This window comes from Amblyomma maculatum, chromosome 1 (assembly GCF_055883805.1).
Source record: "Amblyomma maculatum isolate TAMU_Amacu chromosome 1, ASM5588380v1, whole genome shotgun sequence".
NCBI classification, from domain to species: domain Eukaryota; kingdom Metazoa; phylum Arthropoda; class Arachnida; order Ixodida; family Ixodidae; genus Amblyomma; species Amblyomma maculatum.
The window spans coordinates 296,575,614-296,602,072 of NC_139344.1; the positions used below are offsets into that span (position 1 = coordinate 296,575,614).

The 26,459-nt window shown below is 45.6% G+C and overlaps 2 protein-coding genes across 5 annotated transcripts in view; both read left to right on the plus strand.

Annotated features, from left to right (window-relative positions):
* Positions 1–26,459, plus strand: part of LOC146206846 (uncharacterized protein ZK1073.1) — a 215,999-nt gene that overhangs the window by 78,140 nt on the left and 111,400 nt on the right. The window lies entirely within an intron of this gene.
* Positions 7,521–12,839, plus strand: LOC146206847 (uncharacterized). The gene is made up of 2 exons (XM_084587569.1): positions 7,521–8,348; positions 12,786–12,839. The coding sequence occupies exons 1-2, from the start codon at positions 7,521–7,523 to the stop codon at positions 12,837–12,839; spliced, it is 882 nt and encodes a 293-aa protein (XP_084443695.1).

Here is a 26,459-nt window from a genome sequence, read left to right on the forward strand (position 1 = left end):
AAACTGTCCTGAAAATAGCTAACTTCTCATTTTATTAGCTGAACAGAAAATCTAATTCGAATTTTAAAGTCAATGAACTGGAAGTAAATTTCAGTTTCGCCTTCATGAATGCCCTTGTTATTCTCATGGTAGGTGTGCACTCTGAAAACGCTATTTTCTTATCTGAACCTCTGCAAGAATTGCATAAAGCAAGCCCACTATTCAGTTGCTCATCCAGATTTATTCTCTCATCCCCCACCCCCCCCCCTCCAAAAAAAAAGAGCGTTTAAGTATGTTTCTCTTTTTTCTTTTTTTTGTCATCTTTCGGAAACCTTGCTTTTGGGACCGGTGGTTCTCTTTGCAAAACAAAAACTCAGAAAACGGTTTTCATGACGCTTGAAACTAAGTTTTAAATGTTTACAATTACACAATCTTTGACAGGGTTCTGCGAATGATATTTTCAATTAGGATTTCCTTGAAGACGGTCAAATTTTTTACGTCAATATTTCCCTGTAGAAACTTGAATGATACTAAATTTTTAATTTTATTTCCAATAATTTTATCATAAAAATGCCATATCCGAAGGGCATCGCTTTTGGTGTTAGGTTATCTTGCTAAGAAGATAAACATTGAATGCATATTTGTGAATGTTATTTGAACCTCATAAACTATATTTCAATCTATATGTATATAATAAATTTAGACACCTATATTCACCGCAGCCAGGCTCACGCGTATTACAATTACAACGCATGGCCGCCGTTTGTGGCCCTATTGTTTCTCTGATTGGTTCGCAGTATATTGACTGGTTTCAAATTTGTGGCGCGAAATTGAAACGTATCGAAATGGTCACGTAAAAATTACGTGACCTTGAAAACACATTTTCAGCAGAGCCATCCATGCTGCCTGGATGGGATTGCCAATATAAGTAACGGTGCAGAGAAACCGAACGTAAACATGGCAGAGAGGCAACCAAATTTGCTTGTTTTACGGGCTAGGTGACTGCTTACTGGAAAGGGCCGCTTCCTGAAATCTGATTGGCTGGCGTTGTGTAGTGGAAAATACGTCATGCACACACATCATACGGTGATGTTAAAATGACGTGTCATGACGTAAAAGCTACGCCGTCATTGCCAAAAATCACAAGAGTTGGCCGCGACGTTTCACACCCACTGAAACGACCGCGTAAACAACATGGCGAACTTGACGTGGAATGTAGGCGACTATTACCTCACCGCAATTTTGTAATCACTGACTCTTGGTGATAAAGTAAGGTGGGCCATCTTGTCCTAATTAAAAAAGGTGCTGGAACGACGTTATAAGTGTACCTTTCAGGTGAGCAAACTTTTAGAGGTATAATAATGCAGACGCAAATTTACATCCGCACGAAGGCACTAGCTGTCCTCCCGTTACAATAGCTTCGTCCTCATAGGCAAACCACTGCTAAGTCAGTCGGTTAATCTGCGCGAGACGAGGCATTTCAGAGAGCACCGTAACGCGTCCCCCGGCCCAGCGCCAGGCACTTTTAGGGGTGTGCGTTTGGAGGAGGCTCTGTAACCCTGCTGTGCTCCTTAGAGGGCTTAAAGTTTCGAACAACTAATGGCCTGCAAAGGCCGGGCTGACTGAAAAAAGCAGAAAAAAAAAACTCGACAGGTGGACGAGAAAGAAATGAGACCACAAAGAAAGAAAGGGCCACATAATGGGCTTTTGCCGCACAAGGCGGACTTATTGTTCTCCGATGGCGAAACTGATCACTGCCAGAAAAAATACTGACCGCTTTTTCTTTATTAAAGCAATGTAAGTGTCATGTAAATGGCACATGGTTAGACAAAGATATGTGCCATAGACAGACAACGCTGATCCCGCCTTATCTTTTGTCTCCGTTGTTGCATTGTTTTTTGTGCCTATGTACCAAATCGCTCAACTCGAGCTGTGATTTAGGAACATGCTTGCCACATACGAGTTTCATATCTGGTTTGATCAGGTGTGCATACAGGTTCATCATTTGCTTATTTTTTCAAAAAAGAATCAATACTCTACAGCACGTTTTGAGGATACGCTAAAATCATGATGTTGCTAATTGACATTTTGCAGATTGCTTTTTATATCAGCAAAACTAAAACTCTCTTGATTGCTTTGCGTTTTACTGTTTCGACACTAAGCGGTACGCGCACGCGGCGCCGTCCTAGCTTCATGCCGCGATTTCCTGTCATTTTTCGCTTTCTCTTATTTTCTCCCTTTCCCCCCTCTACACGCGTACGGTCCCATACTCGGCATTGTCTAATTAACCTCCCTGCAATTCCCTTCAGTTTCTCTGTAACCTTTCAATTTCCTTCCCTTTTCTCCTTTTGTCCCCCTCTCCACGTGTACGGTAGCCTACATGGCATCATCTAATTACCCTCCCTGCTATTCCCTTCTGTTTCTCTGTCTCTCTCAGTCATCTTTTCCATTCTTTCCTTTTTCTCCCCCTTTCCACGAGTACGGTAGCATACATGGTCTTTCCTTTTTCTCCAAATTTCCCTCTCTGAACGGGTATGGTAGCCTACATGGTACCGTCTAGATAACCTCCCTGCTAATCCCTTCTGTTTCTCGGTCTCTCTCGATCATCTTTCGCTTTCTTTCCTTTTTCTTCCTTTGTCCCCCTCAGGACATGAACAGTACCTAAAAGGCATCGTCTAGGTAGCCTCGCTGCTATTCCCTTCGGTTTCTCGGTCTCTTTAGGTCATCTTTCGCTTTCTTTCATTTTTCTCCCTTTCTCCCTCTCTGCACGTGAACAGTAGCCTATACATGGCATCGTATAGGTAACCTCCCTACTATTCCCTACTTCTGTTTCTCAAACTCTCTCAATCACCTTCCATTTCTTTCCTTTTTCTTCCTTTGTCCCCTTTCTGCACGCGAATATTAACCTAAATGGCCTCGTCTAGGTAACCTCCCTGCAATTACCTTCTTCTGTTTCTCGATCTCTCTCGTTGATCTTTCGCTTTCTTTCCTTTTCCTCCATTTGTCCCCCTCTGCACGTGAACAGTAGCCTACATGGCATCATCTAGTTAACCTCCCTGCTAATCCCTTCTACTTTTTGTCAGTCTCTCTCTGTCATCTTTCGCTTTCTTTCCTTTTTCTCCCTTGTTCCTATCTGAATGTGAACAGTAACCTACATTGCATAATCTAGGTAACCTCCCTGCTATTCCCTTCTCCTGTTTCTCGGTCTCTCTCGGTCATCTTTCGCATGTTTTCCTTTTCCTCCCTTTGTCTCCCTCTGCAAATGAACAGTAGAATACATAGCATCATCTAGTTAACCTCCCTGCTATTCCCTCTTCCTATTCCTCGGTCTCTCTCCGTCTTCTTTCACTTTCTTTTATTTTTCTCCCTCTCTCCCTCTCTGCATATGAACAGTAGCCTACATGGCATTGTCTAAGTAACCTCCCCGCCATTCCCTTCTTCTGTTTCTCGGTCTCTCTCGGTCTTTCGATTTCTTACCTTTTTCTCCCTTTGTTCTCCTGTGCTCATTAACAGTAGTCTCCATGGCATTGTCTAAGTAACCTCCCTGCTCGTCCCTTCTGTATCTCGGCCTCTCTGTCATCTTTCGATTTCTTTCCTTTTTCTCCCTTTGTCCCCCTCTGCACGTGAACAGTACCTACATGGCATCGTCTAGGCAACTTGCCTGCTATTCCTTTCTTCTGTTTCTTGGTCTCCCTGTGTCATCTTTCGCTTTCTTTCCTGTTTCTACCATAGTCCCCCTCTGCACGTGAACAGCAGCCTACGTGGCATCGTCTAGGTAACCTGCCCGCTATTCTCTTCTCTTTTTTCCGTCTCTCTCGGTCATCTTTCGCTTTGTTTCCTCTTTCGCCCTTTGTCCCCCTCTGCCGTAAACAGTAGCCTACATGGCATCGTCTAGGTAACATCCCTGCTATTCCCTTCATCTGTTTCTCAGTCATCTTTCGCTTTCTTTCCTTTTCTCCCGTTGTCCCCCTCTGCATGTGAACAGTAGCCTGCATGGCATCGTTTAGATAACCTCTCTGCTATTTTCTTCTTCTGTTTATCCGTCTCTCGGTCATCTTTCGCTTTGCTTCTTTTTCTGCCTTTGTCCCCCTCTGCCCAGGAATAGTAGCCTTAATGGGATCGTGTAGGTAACCTCCCTGCTATTCCCTTCTTGCTTCCCGGTCTCTCTCAGTCATCTTTCACTTTCTTTCCTTTTTCTCCATTTGTCCCCCTCTGTACGTGAACAGTAGCCTAAATGGCATCGTCCAGGTAACCTCCACTGCTATACCCTTTTGTTTCTTGGTCTCTCTCGGTCATCGTTTGCTGTATTTTCTATTTCTCCTTTTGTCCCACTCTGCATGTGAACAGTAGCCTACATGGCATCGTCTAGTTAACCTACCTGCTATTCCCTTCTGTTTCTCGGTCTATCTCGGTCATCTCTCACTTTGTTTTCTTTTTCTCCCTTTTTCCCCCACTGCACGTGAACAGTAGCGTTCATGGCATCGTCTAGTAGCCTCCCTGTTCTTCCCTTCTGTATCTCAGTTTCTCTGTCATCTTTCAATTTCTTTCCTTTTTCTGCCCCTCCGCACGAGAACAGTACCTACATGGCATCATCTTGGTAACCTCCCTGCAATTCCCTTCTGCTGTTTCTCGGTCTCTCTAGGTACTCTTCCGCTTTCTTTCCTTTTTCTCCTTTTTTGCCTCTCTACACATGAACAGTAGCCTACATGGCGTTGTATAGGTAATCTCCCTGCTATTCCCTGCTTCTGTTTCTCGGTCTCGCTTGGTCATCTTTCGCTTTCTTTCCTTTTTTTCCTTTTGCCCCCTCTGCACGTGAACAGTAGCCTACATGGCATCGCCTAATTAACCTCCCTGCTATTTAGTTCTTCAGTTCTCAGGCTCTTTCAGCCATTTTTCGCTTTCTTTCCTTTTTGTCCATTTGTCGCCCTGTGTACGTGAACCGTATATGGCATCGTCAAGGTAACCTCCACTGCTTTTCCCTTCTGTTTCTCGGTCTCTCGCGGTCATCTTTCGCTGTATTTCCTTTTTCTCTCTTTGGGCCACTCTGCACGTGAACAGTAGCCTGCATAGCATCGTCTAGTTAACCTCCCTGCTATTCCCTTCTTCTGTTTCTTTGTCTCTCTCGGTCATTTTTCACTTTCTTTTCTTTTTCTTCCTTTTTTCCCCACTGCACGTGAACAGTAGCGTTCATGGCATCGTCTAGTAGCCTCCCTGCTCTTCCCTTCTGTATCTCGGTCTCTCTGTCATCTTTCAATTTCTTTCCTTTTTTTCCCTTTGGCCCCCTCTGCACGTGAATAGTACCTACATGGCATCATCTAGGTAACCTCCCTGCAATTTTCTTCTCCTGTTTCTCAGTCTCTCTAGGTCATCTTTCGATTTCTTTCCTTTTTCTTCCTTTTCCCCTCTACATATGAACAGTAGCCTACATGGCATCGCCTAGTTAACCTCCCTGCTATTCCCTTCTTCTTTTCTCGGTCTCCCTGGGTCATGTCTTGCTTTCCTTTTTCTCCCTTTGTTCCCCTCTGCATGTGAACAGTAGCCTACATGGCATCATTTAGGTAACCTCTCTGCTATTTTCTTCTGTTTATAAGTCTCTCGGTCATCTTTCGCTTTGTTTCTTTTTCTGCCTTTGTCCTCCTCTGCACATGAATAGTAGCCTAAATGGGATCGTATAGGTAACCTCCCTGCTATTCCCTTCTAGTTTCTTGGTCTCAGTCAGTCGTCTTTCGCTTTCTTTCCTTTTTCTCCCTCTGTCGCCCTCTACAAGTTAACAGTAGCCTGCATGGCATCATATAAGTAACCTTCCGGCTATTCCCTTCTTCTGTTTGTCGGTCTCTCAGTCATCTTTCAGTTTATTCCCTTTTTTCTGTTTGTCCCCCTCTGCACGAGGCCGGTAGCACATGACATCGTCTAGTTATGCTCCCTGCTATTCCCTTCTCTTTCTCTGTCTCGGTCATCTTTCGCTTTCTTTCCTTTTTTACCCTTTGTCCCCCTTTTCACGTGTATGGGAGCCTACATTACATTGTCTTTTTAACCTCGCTGCTGTTCCCTTCTATTTATCTGTCTCTTTCAGTCGTCTTTCGCTTTCTTTCCTTTTTTTTATCCCCATCTGCACGTGCACGGTAGCCTACTGGGCATCATCTAGTTAACCTCCCTGCTATCCCCTTCTGTTTCTCTGTCTCTGTCGGTCATCTCCCGCTTTCTTTCCTTTTTTCCCTTTGTCCCCTTTTCACGTGTATGGTAGCCTACTGGGCAGAGCCTAGTTAACTTCCGTGCGGTTCCCTTCTTCTGTTTCTGTGCCTCTCTCAGTCATCTTTCACTTTCATTTTTCTCTCTTTGTACTCCTCTGCACGTGTACGGTAGCTTACTGGGCATCGTCTAGTTAACCTCCCTTTATTCCTTTCTTGTGTTCCTCTGTCTCTCTCAGACATCTCTAGAGTTTCACAGGAGTCTTTCGCGAGCCAACGCTCGAAAATTTAACCGAATAACTGTAAGGTCCAGTGGGTGCATTCCACACACACACACACACACTGTTTCTCTCTTTCTCTGCGCTGCTTTCCGCTTCCTACACAAGTCAGGCCCGCACAATTCATTAGAAACCCATGCAGACATGCTGACCTGACGGTAGGTAGTCAAAAAGCCGGCTGTTCGAAAACGATGGGCAGCGCAGCCAGTTGCTCACACCAACCGGTACTTTGAGACTATAAGCGTTGTCTTCGGACATGGGCCATGTTAGCTGCGTGGGCGCCTCTTCGCCAGTTTTAGAGCTACTTCGCAAATTTTTCGATTGCTGCTGTTTAAAGCGAGGTCCCTAAATGCTTTGGTTTCCACATTCAAATGTGCTTATAAGTGAATGTCAGAGGTCATCAGCGCTTATGAGGAGCAATACCACTTTCGACTCCCATTCTGCGCATAGCCACTGGAAATATTCTGTTGCAGTTCTGGCTCTTCAACTATGACGCTCCTCGCGTCTCTTAAATTCGCTCATCCTGCCCTGCCTTTCCTCCTCCTCATCTTCCTCCTTCTCCTCCTCCTCATCTCTTCGTACGTATGCCGAGTGTTCGACCCCAAGTATGTCCTCGTACACTGAGACCGCAACGACAAACCTATTTCACTCGCCCTCAATGCATCTCGAGGCGTCCGCATCGGGGAATGCACCTAGCGGCTTGGTTTCTGAGCATCGTCGTTTTTATGCTTGGTGCCATTACATTGACACGTGCATTAGAGGTGAAGAAGAAGAAGAAAGAGCGCTATCGGCAGAAGTAGAGGACTTTGAAGCGTCGGCCGTTCCTGTTGCCCGCGTTCCTGGTTCAGCTCGCTCGGTGCCCTCGTTCAGTGGTTGTAGTAATTCTTTAGTGTTTACACATCCGGTGGAGGTGCTGGGCACGCTTCCCAACCTGCGTACGCCTACAAGATAGAAACACGAATCTCACACCGGTCCATCAGCGCCCAAGCCGCCGCCTCCGCGGCCAGTCACCTGAATTCGGCCTCTTACCACCTTGATGAGGACGACGCAGCCTCGGCCGCTTGTTTCACCAGAAATGGCCACAGATAGCAGGTCTCCTGTGCCCATCCTTTACCACACGCCGCGAACACCGCCATCTTTCCACGGCGACGTGTATGAGGATGCGGAAGACTGGCTTGACACCTTCGAGCGGGTCGCCCGCTACAACGGTTGGAGCGACGACCGTAAGCTCCACGACGTGCATTTTGCACTCGAGGACTCCGCAAGGACATGGTATGAGAACCATGAGAGCAGCCAGTCCACCTCGGAGATATTTCGCCAAAATCTCCTAGCTACATTCCCCAACGCAGACCTCCGAGCGAAAGCTAAAGTTGCGCTTCACTCCCGTAACCAGCGGACTAACGAAAGCGTCCGCATGTATGTGGAGGACATGACGCGCTTCTTCAAGCGTGCTGACCCCTCCGTGGCCGAGGAGACGAAGCTTCGCCACCTCATGCGCAGGGTCAAGCAGGAGCTTTTCGCCGGTCTTGTGCGCAGACCACCGCGTACTGTTGCCGAATTCCTCACTGAAGCGACCACTATGGAGGCGACGCTCCTGCAACGAGCCCGCCAATACAATCGAGATGTAAGCACGCTTGGGCCCGCTGTTTCTTCGATGCCGCTAGGTAGCCATGTAGCCGTTTTACGTGACCTAATCAGGTGGATCATCAGGGATGAATTACAAACCCTTCAGCTGTCTCCCAGCGCGCCGTCTGTTACATCGCGGTTTGAAGTCGTCCGGGATGAGGTGCGCCTGGCATTGCAGCAGCAACAGCTCTCTGAAATTCCTAGACAGACTGAAGTCAGACTTACATATGCGGATGTCCTCTGTCGGGCTCCAACACCAGTATACGACGTGAATACCGTGACTCAAGCAGTGCAGCAGTCTGGTCTTTCCCGTGTGCCTGCTCGACCAGTCTATCAGCGGCCACGGAAATGTGATGTGTGGCATGCCCCGGACCAGCGGCCACTCTGCTAACACTGTGGTGAGGCCGGTCATCTTTAAAGGGCCTGCCCGTACCGTCGAGTTGGTCTGCGTGGTTTCTCGCCCGACGACCCTTGCCCACAGAACGGCGAACGAACACTCGAAATAGAAGCTCATCTGTCAGCCCGTCAGAGGCCTGTGACACGACCTGGAACGGCCGCTATGACTCTATATCGTCACCTCCGCTGCGGTACCGTTCCCAAGTCCTCGCCGAGACGTCAACTATCCTATGCGGCGTTCTCCCAGTCCACGCCGGGAAAACTAATTCCAGCGGTCTCCAGAGGCAAGGCCGCTGCTGTCGGTAAAACTGAAGATCCTCCGCCGCCGATACACCGATACGCTGATTTTTCACAGGGGCAGGGTAGCGACAGCATCCGACGCACTAGTTCTGATTTGTGTGTGAGAATTCACGGAACGACACGGTTGTTTTACTTGATACTGGTGCAGACTATTCAGTGATGAGCCACGCCCTCGCCCGGGAATTGAGGAAAGGTTTGACGCCGTGGTTGGGCCCTAGCATTCGCACGACTGGGGGTCACCTCATTAGCCCGGCCGGAAGGTGCACAGCCCGAATCGGCATCCGCGGTTTCGTCTACGTCGGTGAATTCGTCGTCTTGCTCGAGTGTTCGAGAGACTTGATCCTGGGCCGCGACTTTCTGCAGGCAAACGGTGCTGTGATCGACCTACACGAGGCGCGAGTCACATTTTCGACGAAGCAAGCCGTGGCGCACAGTGACACAGAAGACCCAGGAGTCAACGCTCTGCGTATTGTTGAAGACGACGTAATGCTGCCACCACGGTCCAGTGTGCAGGGGTTAGTGAGGAACGACTCGTTTCACGACTAGGAAGGTATTGCGGACAGTCACTCTTCGCTGTTGCTCGAGAAGAGAGTGGCTATCGCGCGCGGTGTTGTCGAACTTAATGACGGCTGTGCGACAGTTTTGCTGACGAATTTCACCAATGAAATTCAACACCTCGCCAAAAGGAACGGCCGTCGCCTTCCTCCACGACGTGGATGGGTTGCCGAATCTATGCCCCGTGGAGATGAATCTTCGCGACGATGCCGCACCACGTAATGCCCTTCAGATGATTAAAATCAACCCGGGGTTGTCACCTCAATAGAAGAACCTTCTGTCGTCGCTGCTGCTTGATTTTAACGATTGCTTCGCGACGAGCTCCAAGGTCGGACGTACGCAGGTAGCCAAGCATAGCATCGTCACAGATTCGGCCACGACACCAGTCTCTCAGCGTCCATACCGTGTTTCGCCTAAAGAGCGGGAGGCTATTAGGACGCAAGTCAATGAAAGGCTTGCAGACGATGTTATACAGCCGTCAACAAGTCCATGGGCGTCGCCGGTGGTCCTGGTGAAAAGGGAAGACAACACGTTGCGATTCTGCGTTGATCACCGGAAACTGAATAATTTTACCAAAAAGAACGTATACCCACTCCCCAGGATTGATGATGCGCTTGACCGACTCCGAGACGCCAGGTTATTCTCTTCCTTAGATCTGAAAAGTGGATATTGGCAGATCTAGGTGGACGAGCGAGATCGCGAGAAAACGGCTTTCGTGACACTCGACGGTCTGTACGAATTTAAGGTGCTCTCGTTTGGACTTTGCTGCGCTCCGGCCACGCTTCAGCGCATGATGGACAGTGTCTTAGCTGGTCTGAAGTGGCAGTCGTGTCTTGTGTACGTGGGCGACGTGGTCATCTTTTCGTCTAGCTTCGAACAACACTTGCAGCGATTGCGCGTTGTCCTTCAAGCTCTCCAATCTGCACAACTAACTATCAAGCCAGAGAAATGTCATTTCGCCTTCGAGGAGCTCTGTTTTTTAGGACATGTTGTCAGCGCACAAGGTGTTCTCTGACCCCGACAAGACTTCCGCCGTCTCCAGTTTCCCACGCCCAACCGACAAGAAGGCCCTCCGACGTTTTTTGGGCCTCTGCTCGTATTATCATCGCTTTATTTAAGATTTTTTTTTTTTCGCTTAACTGAGCCATTGACGGCCTTGACTCGAGATGACACACCCTTCGTATGGGGAAGTGCCCAAGACGAAGTCTTCGAGAAACTCCGCCGCCGCCTTTATAGTCCACCAATACTAGCTCATTTCGATGAGAATGCAGAGACGGATGTCCACACTGACGCAGCAATGTCGGCCTCGGAGCGATCCTCATACAGTGGCAGGACGGCGCAGAACGAGTGGTCGCCTACGCGAGCTGCACACTTTCTCAATCGAAACGGAACTACTCGACAACAGAGAAAGAGTGTCTTGCCGTCATCTGGGCTCTGAGTATGTTCCGACCATACGTCTACGGACGACCATTTCGTGTTGTCAGCGATCATCACTCGCTATGCTGGCTAGCCAGCATTAAAGACCCTTCTGGCCGGTTGGCCAGATGGAGCCTCAGGTTGCAGGAGTACGATGTGACAGTCGTCTATAAATCGGATCGGCAGCACCAAGACGCGGACTGTTTATCACGAGCGCCCGTGGAACTGGCTACTCATGACATCACCGAAAATTGCCCTATTCTTTGTGCTACCAGCGTCTCCCGTATGGCACAGCTTCAACGGACTGACCCTGAGTTGGCGCAACTCATTACGTATCTGGAGGGTTCTAATGCTAGTGTACCTCATGTTTTTCGCCGTGGACTACAGTCCTTCATTCTGCGGAGAGCCTTATACAAGAGCAACTTTGACAGCAACAAGGAGACTTTTATTTATTTATTTATTTATTTATTTATTTATTTATTTATTTATTTATTTATTTATTTATTTATTTATTTATTTATTTATTTATTTATTTATTTATTTATTTATTTATTCAGATACCCTAAAGGCCCACTGGGGGCATTACATAGGGGGGGGACATAAGCCAGTATACAATTCATTGTTAAAGAAACAATCAATCAAACAAACAAACAAACAACAAAAAAGAACAAACAGAGCAATGGAGATGGTGAAGTAGCACACATAAACAACACACCCAGAGATAACATAGCATTATATCCTAGAAACTGGGTTTAATGCAATCGCGGGGAAAATTCATGCAAAAGAAAGAAGACAGCGGTAGGAAAAGAGACGGCAGAGTGATCCAAAACATTTACCGTGACTGTAATGATTCAAGGTAGGTTTTCAATGCTGACTGAAATAAAGATGATTCTGTTATCGTGGCGATTCTGGGTGGCAGTTCATTCCATTCTTTTATTGATAAGATTAATGGTGAATGTTTGTACTTTTCCGTCCGGGCAAAAATGGTTTAACTTTATGGGCATGATCAACGCAATGTGACGTATGAGGGGCTGGAGAAATATGAGACCGGGTGAACGGAGTGCTATTATGATAAAGTGTATGAAAATACAATAAACGGGTGATTTTTCTGCGCACTGATAGGGATGGCATGTTGAGTGTTTCCTTCAGAGATGAAACGCTTTGATATCGTGAATAGGATGACAAGATGAATCGAGCAGCTTTATTTTGGACGGATTCAAGAATGTTAGTTAGGGTGATTTGATAAGGGTGCCAAATTATTGACGCATATTCCAGAGAAGGACGTACAAGGAAATTAGAAGCTTCAAGTCTGGTGTCCCTGTCGGCGAGATATAAGCGACGCTTGAGATAGCCAAGTTTCTTTTGTGCTTTAGACGTAATTTGCTCTATGTGGTCAGTCGATGTTAATGAAGAATTTAGGCAGACGCCAAGGTATTTAATCGAGGAGACCGACTCTATTAAACCATTATTTATAGTGTAGATACTGGGAGAAGACTTTGAACCTATGGAAAACTTTATATGTTTAGTCTTTTCTGCATTAATTTGCATCTGCCAGTTGCAGCACCATGCCGTTAGCTTGTCTAAGTCAGATTGCAAAGTAGTTGTGTCGTTAGGGCTGCTTATATCTCTGTAGATGATACAATCATCGGAAAAAAGCCGAACTGTAGAAGTAATATTATCAGTTATATCATTAATGTATATTAGGAATAAAAGCGGGCCTATTACCGAACCTTGAGGGACACCAGACCTGACTGGTGCTGGACTGGAAATAGTACTGTTCAGTTTAACCGCCCGAAGGCGATTGATGAGGAATGCTTCAAGCCATTATCTTATTATTATCTAACTCCAGATTGCGTATTTTCATTAGTAATCGTTTATGACGTACACGGTCAAAAGCCTTTGAAAAATCGATAAAGATGCCATCCACATAATGAATCAGATGCAATGAAGTGTGAATGTCTGTTACTAGTTCGTAAAGTTGAGTCTGGCATGAAAGCTTCGGACGGAAACCGTGCTGATTGTTTATCAGCAAATTGTTTTGGTTCAGGTGGGCCATATTGTGGGTGTAAAGAATGTGCTCGAGCAGTTTACAACTGATTGAAGTTAGCGAAATAGGCCGGTAGTTGCTGAAAAGTGTATTATCGCCAGATTTAGGTATTGGTAGAACATAGGCTAATCTCCAGTCATCAGGTACACATCCAGAATCAATTGATTGTTGACATATAAGGGAAAGTATAACAGCTGAAAACTCACTTGTTAGCCTTACAAGTTTAGCACTCACGCCGTCGGGCCCTGGGCTAGTCTTCAACGGTAGACGGTCTATAGCGCACTTCACGCCATGGGCGGTGATATTAATGGACGGGTATGCAAACGGGATGCTTAGCCTGGGGAGCGTAAGGGAATCGGAGATTGGATGTTCTTGTGTGAATACGCTGGCAAAGTGCCTGTTAAAGTGTTCGGCGCACTCCTCTGGTGGTAGTATGTTGCCATCTGTGCCTGTCATGGCTGGAATGGACTGATTATGCTTAGGATTTACCATATTCCAGAACTTCTTAGGATCTGTTTTTAAAAGGTTTGGAAGAGTGCAATTAAAATATTTCTTTTTCGCATCAGCAACTGTTGTTTCGGCAAGCCTGGAAATTTCCTTGTATTTCTGCCAGTCTTCATGGGCATTTGACCGACTAGCTTTTCTATACGCTCTCTTCTTCCTGTTTAGGTGTCTTCCAACATCCCGAGAGAACCATGGGTCGCTTTTACGAGATGTTATTGTACATTTGGGAACACATGAATCTTCTATATATTTTAGCTGATCTCGAAATAAGCACCAGTTTTCATTAGTTGAACGGCTCGCGAAGCTGGAGTGAAACTCGGTTAAAAAACTATCTAACATGATATTTATTCTTTAGGTACCTGCGCGCGCATAGTTTAGTATTTGTTTTTTTATTTTTGTTCTTTCAGTGCGAGGTAGAGACAATGAGCAATGAACGGCTCTGTGATCGCTGATTTTTTCCATGACTTGAGTACATGCAAGGTCAGGACTGTTTGTCAGGATGAGGTCTAATATGTGATTTCCGCGAGTTGGTTTATCGACTACCTGGGTGAGGTGATGGTAGCGAAGGCAGTGAAGAAACCGAAGATTTTCTGCGCGATCATGCTGTGTATTAATACATGAGGTGCTCCAATCTATGGCTGGATAGTTAAAAATTACCGCATATGACTAGAAAACAGCGTGGAAATTTGATCGAGATTTGATCAATTGCGTCACTGAACAGTTCAGAGAAATTAGAGCGGCAGTCTGGCGGTCGGTAGCAAGCACCAAGGACACAATGAATGTGCGAAAAGTGAACAGAGACCCAGATTATTTCTAGAGGCGATTCAATATCTATGAGCGATGGTTGGAACTGTTTCTTTACCGCAATAAGCCCTCCTCCTCCTCTAGCCCCGATCCTATCTCGAGGGAAAAGTACAAACGACGATGGGAACATTAGTTCGCTGCTGGCGATGTCATTAGAAAGCCAAGTTTCAGTTCCCACAAGGATATCGGCAGAACAAGTGTGAATTATTGTTTTTAAAACATCTAGTTTACGAAATATGCTGCGGACATTTGCCAAGAGCAGAGAAATCGGATTGGGTGTGGCCGTTTTCTTACGTGGTTTTACATACTGTCATTCAGTTGTTTCCTCTTGGTTTTGAGAGTCAGAAGTATCGATTACAGTAGCAGAGGCGCTTTGTTTTTGCACATGAGGGGCAGAGATACGAATAACACAGTCTGAAGCTGAATCATAGCGATAAATGCCGCCCCTCATGTGTAGTTTGTTATAGCGCACACTGAAACGCTCGTTTGCACTGCGTTGATCCTTGGCAAGTCGTGTAGCCTTTTTCTTTCGTAAAGAACTTTAGGAGAAAAATCCTCATCCAACCAGACGTTTGGTGTTTTGACATCCTTTAACTTGAATGCATTACTTAGAACTTCGGTTTTAGACTTAAAGTTAAGGAATTTAACAATGATTGGCCGACGACTATCAGCACGACGCTGTCCTAACCGGTGGGCTCTTTCGATGTCGCCGACTTGAATACCAAGATAGGTACCTATAAATTCTTTGACAATGCGCTCGGATTCAGCATATCCTTCTTGTTCGACTTCAGGAAGGCCTTTGATGATCAAATTATTTCTTCGCATGCGGTTGTTCATGTCCTCTACCACACCAATCAATTCACTGTTTGTTTTGTTAATGTTCACCTTGCATTCCTGCCCAGAGTCGCTCATTGTGACAAGGCCGTTTTTGAGCCCCGATACACCAGTTAGACATTGTTCAATAGTGGACACTCGCGCATTTATGGAGTTGATCTGCTGATTGATTTCTCTTAACGACGTAGGGGTTTCAGCGTGGCACTCTTTTAGCAGCGTGAGTACATCGTCAATCTTAGGACCTGGGTTAGCCTCTACGTCGCCCGCACAGAGTAAGAGCATTGCAATACACATGGATAACATAAGCGAAGAAGTTTTAGGGCACAGCATACGTAGAAGGCCATATTCTGATGCGAAACGCTCTCTACGGGAGCAGTGAATTGACCGACGAGCAAAAAATGAACCAATGCGAGCACGGCACGTACACACGTCAATACCCATTTAAGCAAATTCAAGACACAGTAATTGGGATTGGCAGCCACTGTGGTCAGGAACTTTGAAAGAACAAAGAAACAAAATGCCTACCTATAACAGCAAAGGACACGAGTTACACATGTGCAGTTGTGGCTGCGAATCCCAGGGCGATGATGCCAGGCGGTGGTTTTTATAGGGTTTGATGGCGCGGCGACCTCTCGTGGTTGGCCGGCGTCCCTACCCACGAAACACAAAAAGAACTAAATGACATCTAGAATATGTCTAGGCCAAGAAATGGGCACTTCTAAAAGAAGACTCATTTGAGACGTTCTGTAGACCCAAGAGCTACAAGCCTTCCTGTAGCTCCGATTTAGCTCTGCTAACGCTACGCCAGTAGAAGTCTTGAAAACTTCTCGCCTAGAAAATTTTTATACTTGTTCTAGACATTGCTTCTAGCTGTAGCTCTGCTATAGCTGTGCTTGTTGACATCTTTAAACCCTCTTGGTTAGAACGTTTTTATTCTTGGTTTAGATGTGTAACGATTTGCAGTTTGTGCTCATTGTCCTCAATTCTGCATGTGAGGTCACAGTGCTCTGCTTTGAGAGCATTTTTTTTCTAAATTTAATGAAATGACACAGTTAACTGGGGAGAAGGCGAATTGATGAAGACTTGCACTTTGTACAACACAATAAGACACAGCTAGAGATGGCGCAAAATCAGTTGGGCTGAAGAGAATTAAAATTTTAATTTTTTTTATAAACTTTCAATTTTACTCCTTTACCACCCCATCGATTATGTGCCATCTCTAGCTGTTTCTTATAGTGCTGTAGAAAATGCAAACCTTCAACAATTCACCCTCTCCCCAGTTAACTGTAATTTAAAATTTAGAAAAAAATGCTCTCAAAGCAGACTATTGTGTGTCTCACATGCACAATTGAGGACAATGAGCACAAACTACAAGTCGCTACACTCAATAGTGAATGCACATGCTGAATGTATGAAGAACACATGCTTCTCCAGTCCGAATTTTTATTGCACTCCATCTACAAAAGTAAAAGCAATCAGCAAATAAACTTGTTGACAATATGGATTTGAGAAGCCTTTTTTAAAGGTTCTTCTGCAAAAGTAAATTCCAAACAACCTGCACTGGCAAAAAAAAGTTAAGTTACAGGCATGCATGCAAATGCACTGGTGTAAACTCACTGGAACCATCCGCCCTGAAGGTTCTGCAAAAAAAATACTTTTTTTATAACTTGCATCGATATATAAAATCATAATTCACACTGAAGGCATTGGCTGATGAGCTAAATTCAATGGCTTATCGTAAGCTCCAGGTTCTGCCTTTTCCAGGGGTCTTTAAGACAGACAAGATTCTAGCAACCTGCAAAGACAAAAAAAGCTCAAAATAATCAAACAAGCCAAAGGCAGTGGCAGTTGAGCTATGTGCCTGAGTTGTGTGGGGTTTTTAAGAAAAGAAAAATATGCACGGAGAAAGGAAACACCAAAATACGGTGATACTACTAGCGTCTATTCAAAATGCCCGGACCTACCATGAACGCCATTGAAATCATTCACCTAGTAGGCCATGCATAAAAAAAAATCCCTCATAGCTCGCACCACAAAACGAGGTCGAGGCAGTGGCCTTATGCTTCGGGCATTGACCTACAGTGAACTTAAAGAACAATCTTTTCTAGTGTGTTTTAAGAGAAAAAAGTTTTATTCACACTGTGCATACAAAGAAAACCTTAAAGTGAGCTGAGGTTACTGATTTGAAAACGCTACGGTACAAAGATGACAACAAAAACGAATAGGACACCATATGCGCACAACTACCAACTATTTATTGGAAGAAAACACGAATATTCTGCACCTGGTGCCAGTGAAGTGCCGGAATGTTTTAAAACAGACTCGTATAATTCCACATCTTCAACACGACCATTAGCAACAAAATAACTCCCCAAGATATATTACTTCAGTTCTACATTTGCTACCGCACATACTTAGCATGCATCAGTGAAGTTAACAAAGCCAATACAATACAGCTAAGTTGCTTGTTGGTCGAGTTGGTTGGACAGTACGTTAAAACAGCGCTAGAAACATGGACAGATAGAAAGACTAACACGCATTGCTATCTACCCGTGTTTCTAGCGCGCTAGTCAGACGCATCTGCGGTTCAACTTCGGCGCGCTGCATTCACCATACAACAGGACTTGGGAAGTTACTTACTGTTGAGAAATATGACCTCCCTATCACAGCACAGCAGTGGTTGTAAAATACAGCGCGGGAAAGCTGCAAAATCAGCGTAAATGTCCAAGCGCGGGAAACAAAGACAGCACACTGAACACACACCATCGAGAGCACGTTGAGCAACCGTTGAGCATGTCGAAAGACGAGAAAAGATGAGTTGAACGATCGGTGCGCGTGGGTAGCAAGCAGTCGCTAGCGACTGCAATGCCAAAATGCTAATAAAGCAATGACCATTGTAAATTGACCTTGGCAATGACTGCCTCCAAACCCAACTATTACAAAAACAATTATGAGTTTATTTTATTTTGTTTTTCAATTTAACCTTATGCTTTGCAAAGAAACAAGAAAAAAACCTGAAATAATAAAGCAATGTTGACAAATCGTAAATTGCATCGGCATCGAGCAGAGCGCCACCACGCAGCAGGCTTCAGCATGCGGAACGATGTTTGAGCGTATGATCGGCTCTCCTGCTGACTGTTCTCTTGCCCAAGCAACAAACAACATTATTTGCTATGCATTTTCCGGCAATGCGGTGGTTTTCTCGTGCTCCCAAGCAAGCCGGAGTAGATGCATGTCATTCGCGTGCCTCCCGTCTTCTTTCAGGACCCGTATGCTACCCCAGTGCGGCCTTACGAGCGGCAATACGGTGGTTTTCTGGTGTTGGACAGTCAAGCTGGAATGAAGAGGCATTCGTAGCATAAAAAAGTGTTGTCATTCGCGTGCCTCGCCTCGTCTTTCAGGACCGGTGCGCAACCCAGTGCAGCCTTACGAGCGGTAGGTTAGCTGGACCGTAAATGACGGGGCTTTGTTTCCCGCTAGAACTGACCGCAGTTTCAAAGTTTGAGGTTGTTTTAAAGCGGTCTCTTACCTTCTGTTCCTGATTATCAAATAATCAAGTTGAGACATTGGAGTAATGCAAAGCTGTCTAACAATTTATGTGCCGTAATTATTGCTTAATTCCGTGGCTGCAATAAACCATGCGTAGAAAATGTTCGCTGCGATTCGTGAACATTCTTTGAATAGTGATTCAACATTCTGAACAGGGGAAACATGGAGTATTCTTTTGTGGACTTTTAGAAGTTAGTAAACCCTTTCTACAATAGTATTTGTGAAACGTTTCTGAATAAACATCGCTGAGAGGTATTTGGAAAAATATCTAATTGATGTCTCCAAAAAAAAACATATCTGAGAAGTCTTTGAAAAGGCGTCTTAGTATAGACGTGCTAACGAAGTTTTCCAGGAAACTTCTTTCCGCCGACGTCTGTGAGAGGTTTTGTTCTAGAACAAGATATTTGTAGCCTTCCAGAGCTGTTTAAAGAAGTTTATTAGACGTTATGTGTTTCTTGGGTAGTCACGGTGCGGTGCAGGATGATCGCCGGTCCTCAGCTGGCACACCTGGGAGCCAGATAAGATGGCGAGCTGGTCCTCGGTAGATAGCAAAGATGAATCAATAGGGCTTGGCTGGCACGAGGCAAGGTACGCCGATCTATAACAGCAAAGGACACGAGTTACACATGTGCAGTTGTGGCTGCGAATCCTTCTGCTTGTTGTGCCATCCCAGTTACGCTCCGAAATCTTGAGCGCTTGTCACGTTGAACAATCCGCGGGCCACTTGAGGGTCAGTCGCACACTGGCAAAGATTCCGCTTAAGTATTACTGGCCCAGTTTACTAGCATCAGTGCGTAAATACGTAACAACATGCCGCGATTGCCAACGGTGCAAATCTCCTCCTCTGAAACCAGCCGGCTTTCTGCAGCCCAAAGACCCCTTTTCAGCAAATTGGCATAGACCTCCTCGGCCCTTTTCCGAAGTCGTCCACAGGAAAACGGTGGATTGTGGTCGCGACAGATTATTTGACACGGTACACTGAGACCCCGTCACTTGCAAACGGTTGCTGCTGAAGTCGCCGAAATCTTTGTCCACAACATCGTCCTGCGTCATGGCGCTCCTGCAGCTATCATTACTGATTGTGGAGCTGCATTTACTGCCCGCTTCACTCAGGCTGTGCTCAAGCTCACGCGTACCAGCCATAGACGTACAACGGCCTACCACCCGCAGACAAATGGCTTGGTGGAACGCCTCAACAGGGCCTTGACTGACATGATTTCCATGTATGCTGATATCGAGCACAAAACACGAGACCAAATTCTTCCATACGCAACATTCGCGTATAATACCGCGCAGCAAGAAACAACACGGTTCACTCCGTTCGATTTAGTCTTCGGTCGTCATGTTACCACCCCCGTGGATGCTATGCTACCCGTTGACCCCCCTGACAGTGAGAGCGAACTTGACGTCGACGTCGCCACTTATGCTCAGGGCGCGGAAGAAGCGCAGCAACTGGCCAGACACCGCATTCACCGTCAGCAGCCGATCGATGCTGACCGCTACAACCTTGGACGCTGCTACGTTGCTTACAACCTGGGTGGCTATGTGTGGATTTGGACGCCCATTCGTCGCCGCAGGCTGTCCGAAAAGTTACTACGCCGCTACTTCGGCCCTTACCTTGTTGTCCGCCGCCTCAGCGACGTAACGTATGAGGTCGCACTAGCTCATTCATCGCACAACAGCAAGCGCAGCGACGTTGTGCATGTGGTACGAATGAAGCCATATTACGAGCGACCCGTCTATCCGTGATGTCAGACTATGGTGCAACGCTTTTCCTCCCCCGCTCTTCTGTCTGATGGTAACACCGCTCCAGAGGAGGGGGCAGTGACACGTGCATTAGAGATGAAGAAGGAGCGCAATCGGCAAAAGTAGAGGACGTTGAAGTGTCGGCCGTTCCTGTTGCCCGCGTTCCTGGTTCAGCTCTCTCGGTGCCCTCGTTCAGCGGTTGTAGTAATTCTTTAGTGTAAGAACCGTTACAATATAATAGCAGACGACACAGGTTTTTTTTTCTCTTTTTTCTTCAGAATGCGTAACCCGATTGTGTGCTTACCTAAACTTGCACCATTTTATCGCATATGTAACGCATACGTCACAATTTGAACAAAATGGCGAATTGCCTAGAACTGAGCACCAGGTTGAAATAAAAATTTCTGCGTAGATTTTTTCATGGTTGCGCAACTGATAGTAGCTGAAATCAGATCCAAACTTTTTACCCCTCCGCATTCTCCTAAGGCTCAGTAAGTCACACAACCCTGAAACGACGTTTTTTTTTTGTTTAACTTTTCAAGTCTTTACGACAGAAGCTATGCAGCAGAAACAGTGTTGCTGAGTGCAGGGCAATACAGGACGTTTCCCCGAAAATAGTGTTTGAGAAGAGCACTTTCTCCGGCATAGCATGGGCAGCGGTATATTGCATCCGAATAGAAATACGAAGGGGCAGGCTTGGTAACTAACAGTACATAGGTAACTTTTCACTATAACTACTATGATCTTCATTCACTGAGAGGCTAAGTAATATCGATATCAAGCTATTAGGGGCACTCACTTGGGCAAACATCGCTATTAATGTGCGTCGCACAGCGGCGGTCCTGCAACGCTCACACGTTTTTCTTATGTTCTTATGCTGGTGCGCTGCCAAGAGAGACCACCTGCTGTTTATTATGTTAACCGGCCGCAGCTGTGTTAGGACGCGCGATACCGCTGACAATGCTATGCAGGAAAAAAGCAGTCTTTTAACTCAAAAAGCTTGCTTTTAGAAATTGCAGTCACTATACTGCGCGATAGCTTCTATAACGCCGACGAATTGGCAGTGGGGGTATGACGACGTACCGCAATACGTGGTGTAATGATATTGGGCTCCAAGCTCGCTCTTGGGGGCGCAAGCACTGCAATCAGTCTGTGCACCATAGATCAAGAGGCACTGGTGGGAGTAAGCAGAATTATTCATGCCATGTTTTTACTTGTTAATGAGGGCTCTCTGCAGTGGCTCTTCATCTTTATTGATGGCATTATCTGCGGAAAGTGGTCTCACGGATGCGTCGATCTGGCGGCCATCTAACGGAGTTACAGCCAAACATCGTTTCCGGTACTTCTCTGGAGTTCTCGGAGGCAAATCACGAAGGGTTGGGGGTGCAAGAGACCACCTACTCTCAAATCCCAAAATCGTAATGGAAACATCACCTCCATTTTGTGACAACAAAAAATAGTACCCTCCTATGTAAGCCGTCCGCTCCTAGGCATGCATGCGTAAGCTCTCGTTATTCGTGGCTTTTCTTCTTGAGCCTTGAAGTTGGGATTTTTGTTCATAATTTCAGCTCGACCACGGGCTCGTTTTGATATCGGTTAGAGCAGAAATTAGTTCTCATGAAAGATATGTATATCTCTTTGTACAAAAAAAGGGGGCACATTTCTTGAATTACGAAAAATACAGATATTTTTGCTCTTGCCTGTTTTTCATTGTGTGTTGTGTGTGGGGCCGACTAACGTGTGGGCGATTCACAGGCGTGGTTAAAGGGACACTGCAGCAAGTTTTTGCAAAGATCGGGCTTTCAGCAGAAACCCACAGTTTTCACGCCGGAAACGCGAATATCAGATTAAAATTAGACAGAAAAAATAGAAAAAGCCTTTTTTCAGCAGAGATGCACAGCCCTCGCGACGGAACTATCCGCGGGTCGCGCCGCCGCCTGTGATTGGCCAAGACGTCGCATGACAACATTTCGGGGACCCCGGAAGCGGCTCCTTCGCTGTCACTCCATTTCCAATCGAATGACCATCGGGACCGCATGTATCCCGGATGTTCTTCATTGTTGTGAATAAGGGGCCCAAGGCGTGCTGTACCAAATGCTGATTTAAGGCGTCGTACTTTGGGAATAATGTTATAGAAAGGTTGAAGCAGCACACAGCTGCCAGCAGACAAATGAACAATGCATGCGAGGCATTTACGCAGCTATTGTGCAGGAGACCAAATGAAACACGCATGGGACATTTAGCAGAACATTTACCTTTCATCGTACGCTCGCAATACACGCACCCATACCTCCATGTTCTGAAATGACCTTTCTTATAAGAGCCCTGATCATTTCTCATTGATTATGCATCCCCAAACAAGACAGGACTATGCCAAATAACGAGGCAGCAATGGGTGCAAAATCACAAGGCTTCAATGATTGCTTTGCTTGGACTCATGCACGGAAATTTCACTCTGTTCACTCCTTACCTAAATGCGCCCATACTGAGTGTGTGCGACCAGGGCCTCAGGTCTGCAATAAACCTGATCCGCCAAGCCCTACCTTACAATATTAATAGCGGCTGCCATCATAAACGCAGCAATAAAACGGTGTCGGCCGAAGAGGCACCGCGTGTTTACATTCAGAGACCTGGCCTCGCCTTATTGGTGGAAGCAACCGACATCCGAGTTTGCACAGTCAGATGAGCAGAAAACAATGCATAAAACTACGCAAACTCAAAATACGGACCCTGGATAGGAAACAGGCGTCAATGACCTTAGTAAAATACACTGATGGCATTGCCGAGTAACTCAGAGGACAAATTCGAAAGCATGATCAATATTTATACCGACAAAAAAGAACGGTGGGTAAAAAAATGAATATGCAAAAAAAAAACTCAAGTAATGTTCAACACTTTCGGGAGGAAACAAGAGTTAACAGTACGCAGTGAGGTGTCGAAAATGTTAAAGGAACGCAACCACTTTAGGCAGGTGGTGACCGCTAGTACGGAATATTGCGAAACTGAAATAAGAACTGTGTGGAACACTTTTTGGCCGACACTTTTGGATCACTAATGGCATTTTTCGAAGATATCTCAAGAGAATATATATAAAAACAGCAACTTACAAAACTAACCTATGGAACAGAAACTTAAAGGCTAAGGGCAGGGTTCAAACTTATGCCTTGGACACCCCAGCTCGCTATGAGAAGAAAAATAATAATTGTAACGGTAAAGAAGAGAACAGAGTAGGTTAGAGAACTGCGACTGGCGTCCCAGTCAAAATCGAGAAGAATTGGACGTCGGCAGGGCGTGTAACGCAAACACATGATAACCGTTATTCTATTTTAGGGTAACGGACTGAATTTCAAGAAAGGGAACCGAAACATGGGGCGGCAGAAATTTGCGTGAGCGTATTAGGTTAGAAACTTTGCGACAAATACATGACTGCACACGATACGGTTATTTGGAGAAGTTTGAAATAGGCCTTTCTCCTGCAGTAGGCCCAGTCATGGTTATGATAATGATGGAGCGACTGAGATGATATGGTATTGTGGATTTTTTTTTCTTGGCGCTTTCCTTGGATCGATTCCTTCCTCTGATGCCGGAACTCAGTCGCCGACGTCAGAAGGGGTCTGCTTCTGAATCACTTCGTGTGGCTTGTAATGCATTTCTACTGTTCCGAATCTCTGGATGGTAAGATTTTTTTGCCTTACCCTCCGATGGGCCTCCACTAATGCTAAATCAACGCCACTACACGGTTAAGAAGCAGACCTCCTGGGCTCCAAACTTTTGACAAAGGCTGTGCATAGCCACCACAACAGTTGGCCGTTCCCAAAACATGCAATGTTCATTTTGTTTCTTCGCGCACTGCTAGCAGTGATATAGAAATCTTTTGAGCGACAATCTATGCTGGAACATGTAGCCTTTTATTTGTTTAAACACTTTCTCATGTCTCCAATGACACAGTTACGAAAAGCGTTGTACAGAACTGAAGGTTGTATAGGCCTACTTCTAGACCAGGCAGTCTACAAAGATATGAAGAAAGTAAAAACGCACTGTTATGTACTTACTGGCGAATTCAATGCCACAGTAGTCGAAAAGCAGGCTGGAGACCAAAAAGCATGAAGTGGGTAACTATGGTATTGGTTCTACGAATAGCAGAGGGGAGTTGTTAGTTGAGCTCACAGAGCGGAATAACTTAAGAATCATGCATTCTTTCTTTAGCAAACAGAAAAAAACGAAATTGACTTCATACTGTGTTCTAGCCCTGGCATTATGCTGGATGTAGCGGTAATCGAAAAGCTACGGTGCAGTGAGCATAAGATGGTACGGTGCCGAATCAGTCTAGATTTGAATAGGGAACAAAACACATTACTAAGGGAGAAGTCTATCCAATAATTAGCTGCGAGAGGGAAGGTAGAAGAATTCAGGATCTCGCTACAGAATGGACATGAAGCTTTAACCGAGGAAGACTACCTTAGTGTAGAAGCAATGAACGATACCCTCAGGGATATTACTGAGTCCGCGCAAGAACTAGGTGGTGGGATAGTTAGAGAGGATACCGGTAAATAATCTATGAAGACGAGAGATTCGACTAAGAAACGCCAAAGCTTGAAAGCCTCATACCCAAAAGACAGGATAGAACTGACAGTACTGTCAAAGCTAATCAATAGGTGCAAAGTGTTCGACGTAAGAATAACATGGGGAAAATCGAGGATACACAAAAGAACGGCGGCAGCCTTAAAGTGCCGAAGAGGACATTAGGTGTAGGAAAAAATCAGGTGTATGTGCTAAGGGACAAGGCGGGCAATGTCATCGCTTGTATGGGCAAGATAGTTAAGGTAGCCGAGGAATACAGTACCTATACAGTACCCAAAGTAGTCAGGACAATAATGAGATTGGCAGTAGCGAAAAACAATCAGACGTTCCGCCAGAAACGTAGGACGAGCCTAGGAAAACTTTAGGTACTATGAAAGGGAAAATCAGCTGGGGAAGGTCAGGCAACTACAGATTTGTTGAAGGATGGGGGGTATTGTGGTAGTAATACTGGCCACCCTGTATATACCAACACCGATCTGTGACGTAAGCAATATGCGATGGCACTGCTGTCGCATGACTGGGCCAACTGGGGGTGAAAAGAAGGCTTAGCGTCCATAGAAATACAAGGAATTAAGAGATCTTAAAGCACATTTCTGATTTCACAGTGAGCCTAGGATGTCGTCATTCGGTGCAGAGTAAGTATGAACATATAGAACACATTTAAAAGCTATGAAACATCATTACAGAGGCGGAGTACTTGTAAAACACCGCGAAAGCACAAGTCAGGAGCAACACCCACAAAAACCCATGCAAGCAAGAAACGAAATAAATTGCCGGTAAAGGAAAGCGCCACTAAACACGGCCGGTGGTTTAAAGTTCGCAAATGTCTACAAGAAAAAGTGTAACAATTTGATGGCCATAAATTGTTAATATGTCTCCATAAATGTGCATCATAAGGACCGAGCTACCCCTCAAAAAGTAGCTATTGGCTGTTTGCTTCTCGCAATCGCAACAGCCTCTGCAGCGCAGTTCCCTCTTAAATACTGCCGTTCCAATGATACAAACTTTTAAGCAGAAGGCATGATAAACGAGCCGTGCGCAGCCGCGGACGACCAAAATGCTGCTCACATAAGTAGCGTTCGCGGACGTCGGTTACAGTGGGTCGTGTAGAAGAAGGAAGTCGTTCTTTACTGCGGTCCCAACATGGCGCTCACACTCTCGCGCTTCGTCTTCCATCTCAACCGTCAGTCTCAAATCTTCAATACACTCCCGGCCCCGAGGTGACAACCGCTAATGAACAGGGATGTCAAAAATGCCTAACTACCTCCCATCCTTACCCATCATACATTCCACAATAACACCAGTCGGCCAAACAGCTTTCGCGCATTGTTCAGAGTAACATATTTAGGAGCATCTGTTTGTTGCGGTTCATCACCACTTTCTAGCGTAGACAAATAACAAAATCCAAACAAGAAATGTGACGGACACCTGGCTCATTAGAATTGGGGTAAATGAAGGTGATTGTTCTTAAATTAACAACAGCTTCAGTTTCAGATAGCAATGTTCCTAGACGCGGTATATCATATCTGATTTTCCAAGCGTTTGCCGCAGGCACATGTTTACGATTCTGATCAATCTTTCCCCCTCCCCACCAGGCAGCTCTCTCGGCAATAAACTTGTACGTTCTAATATTAGCACAGTAGTATTTCACATGTT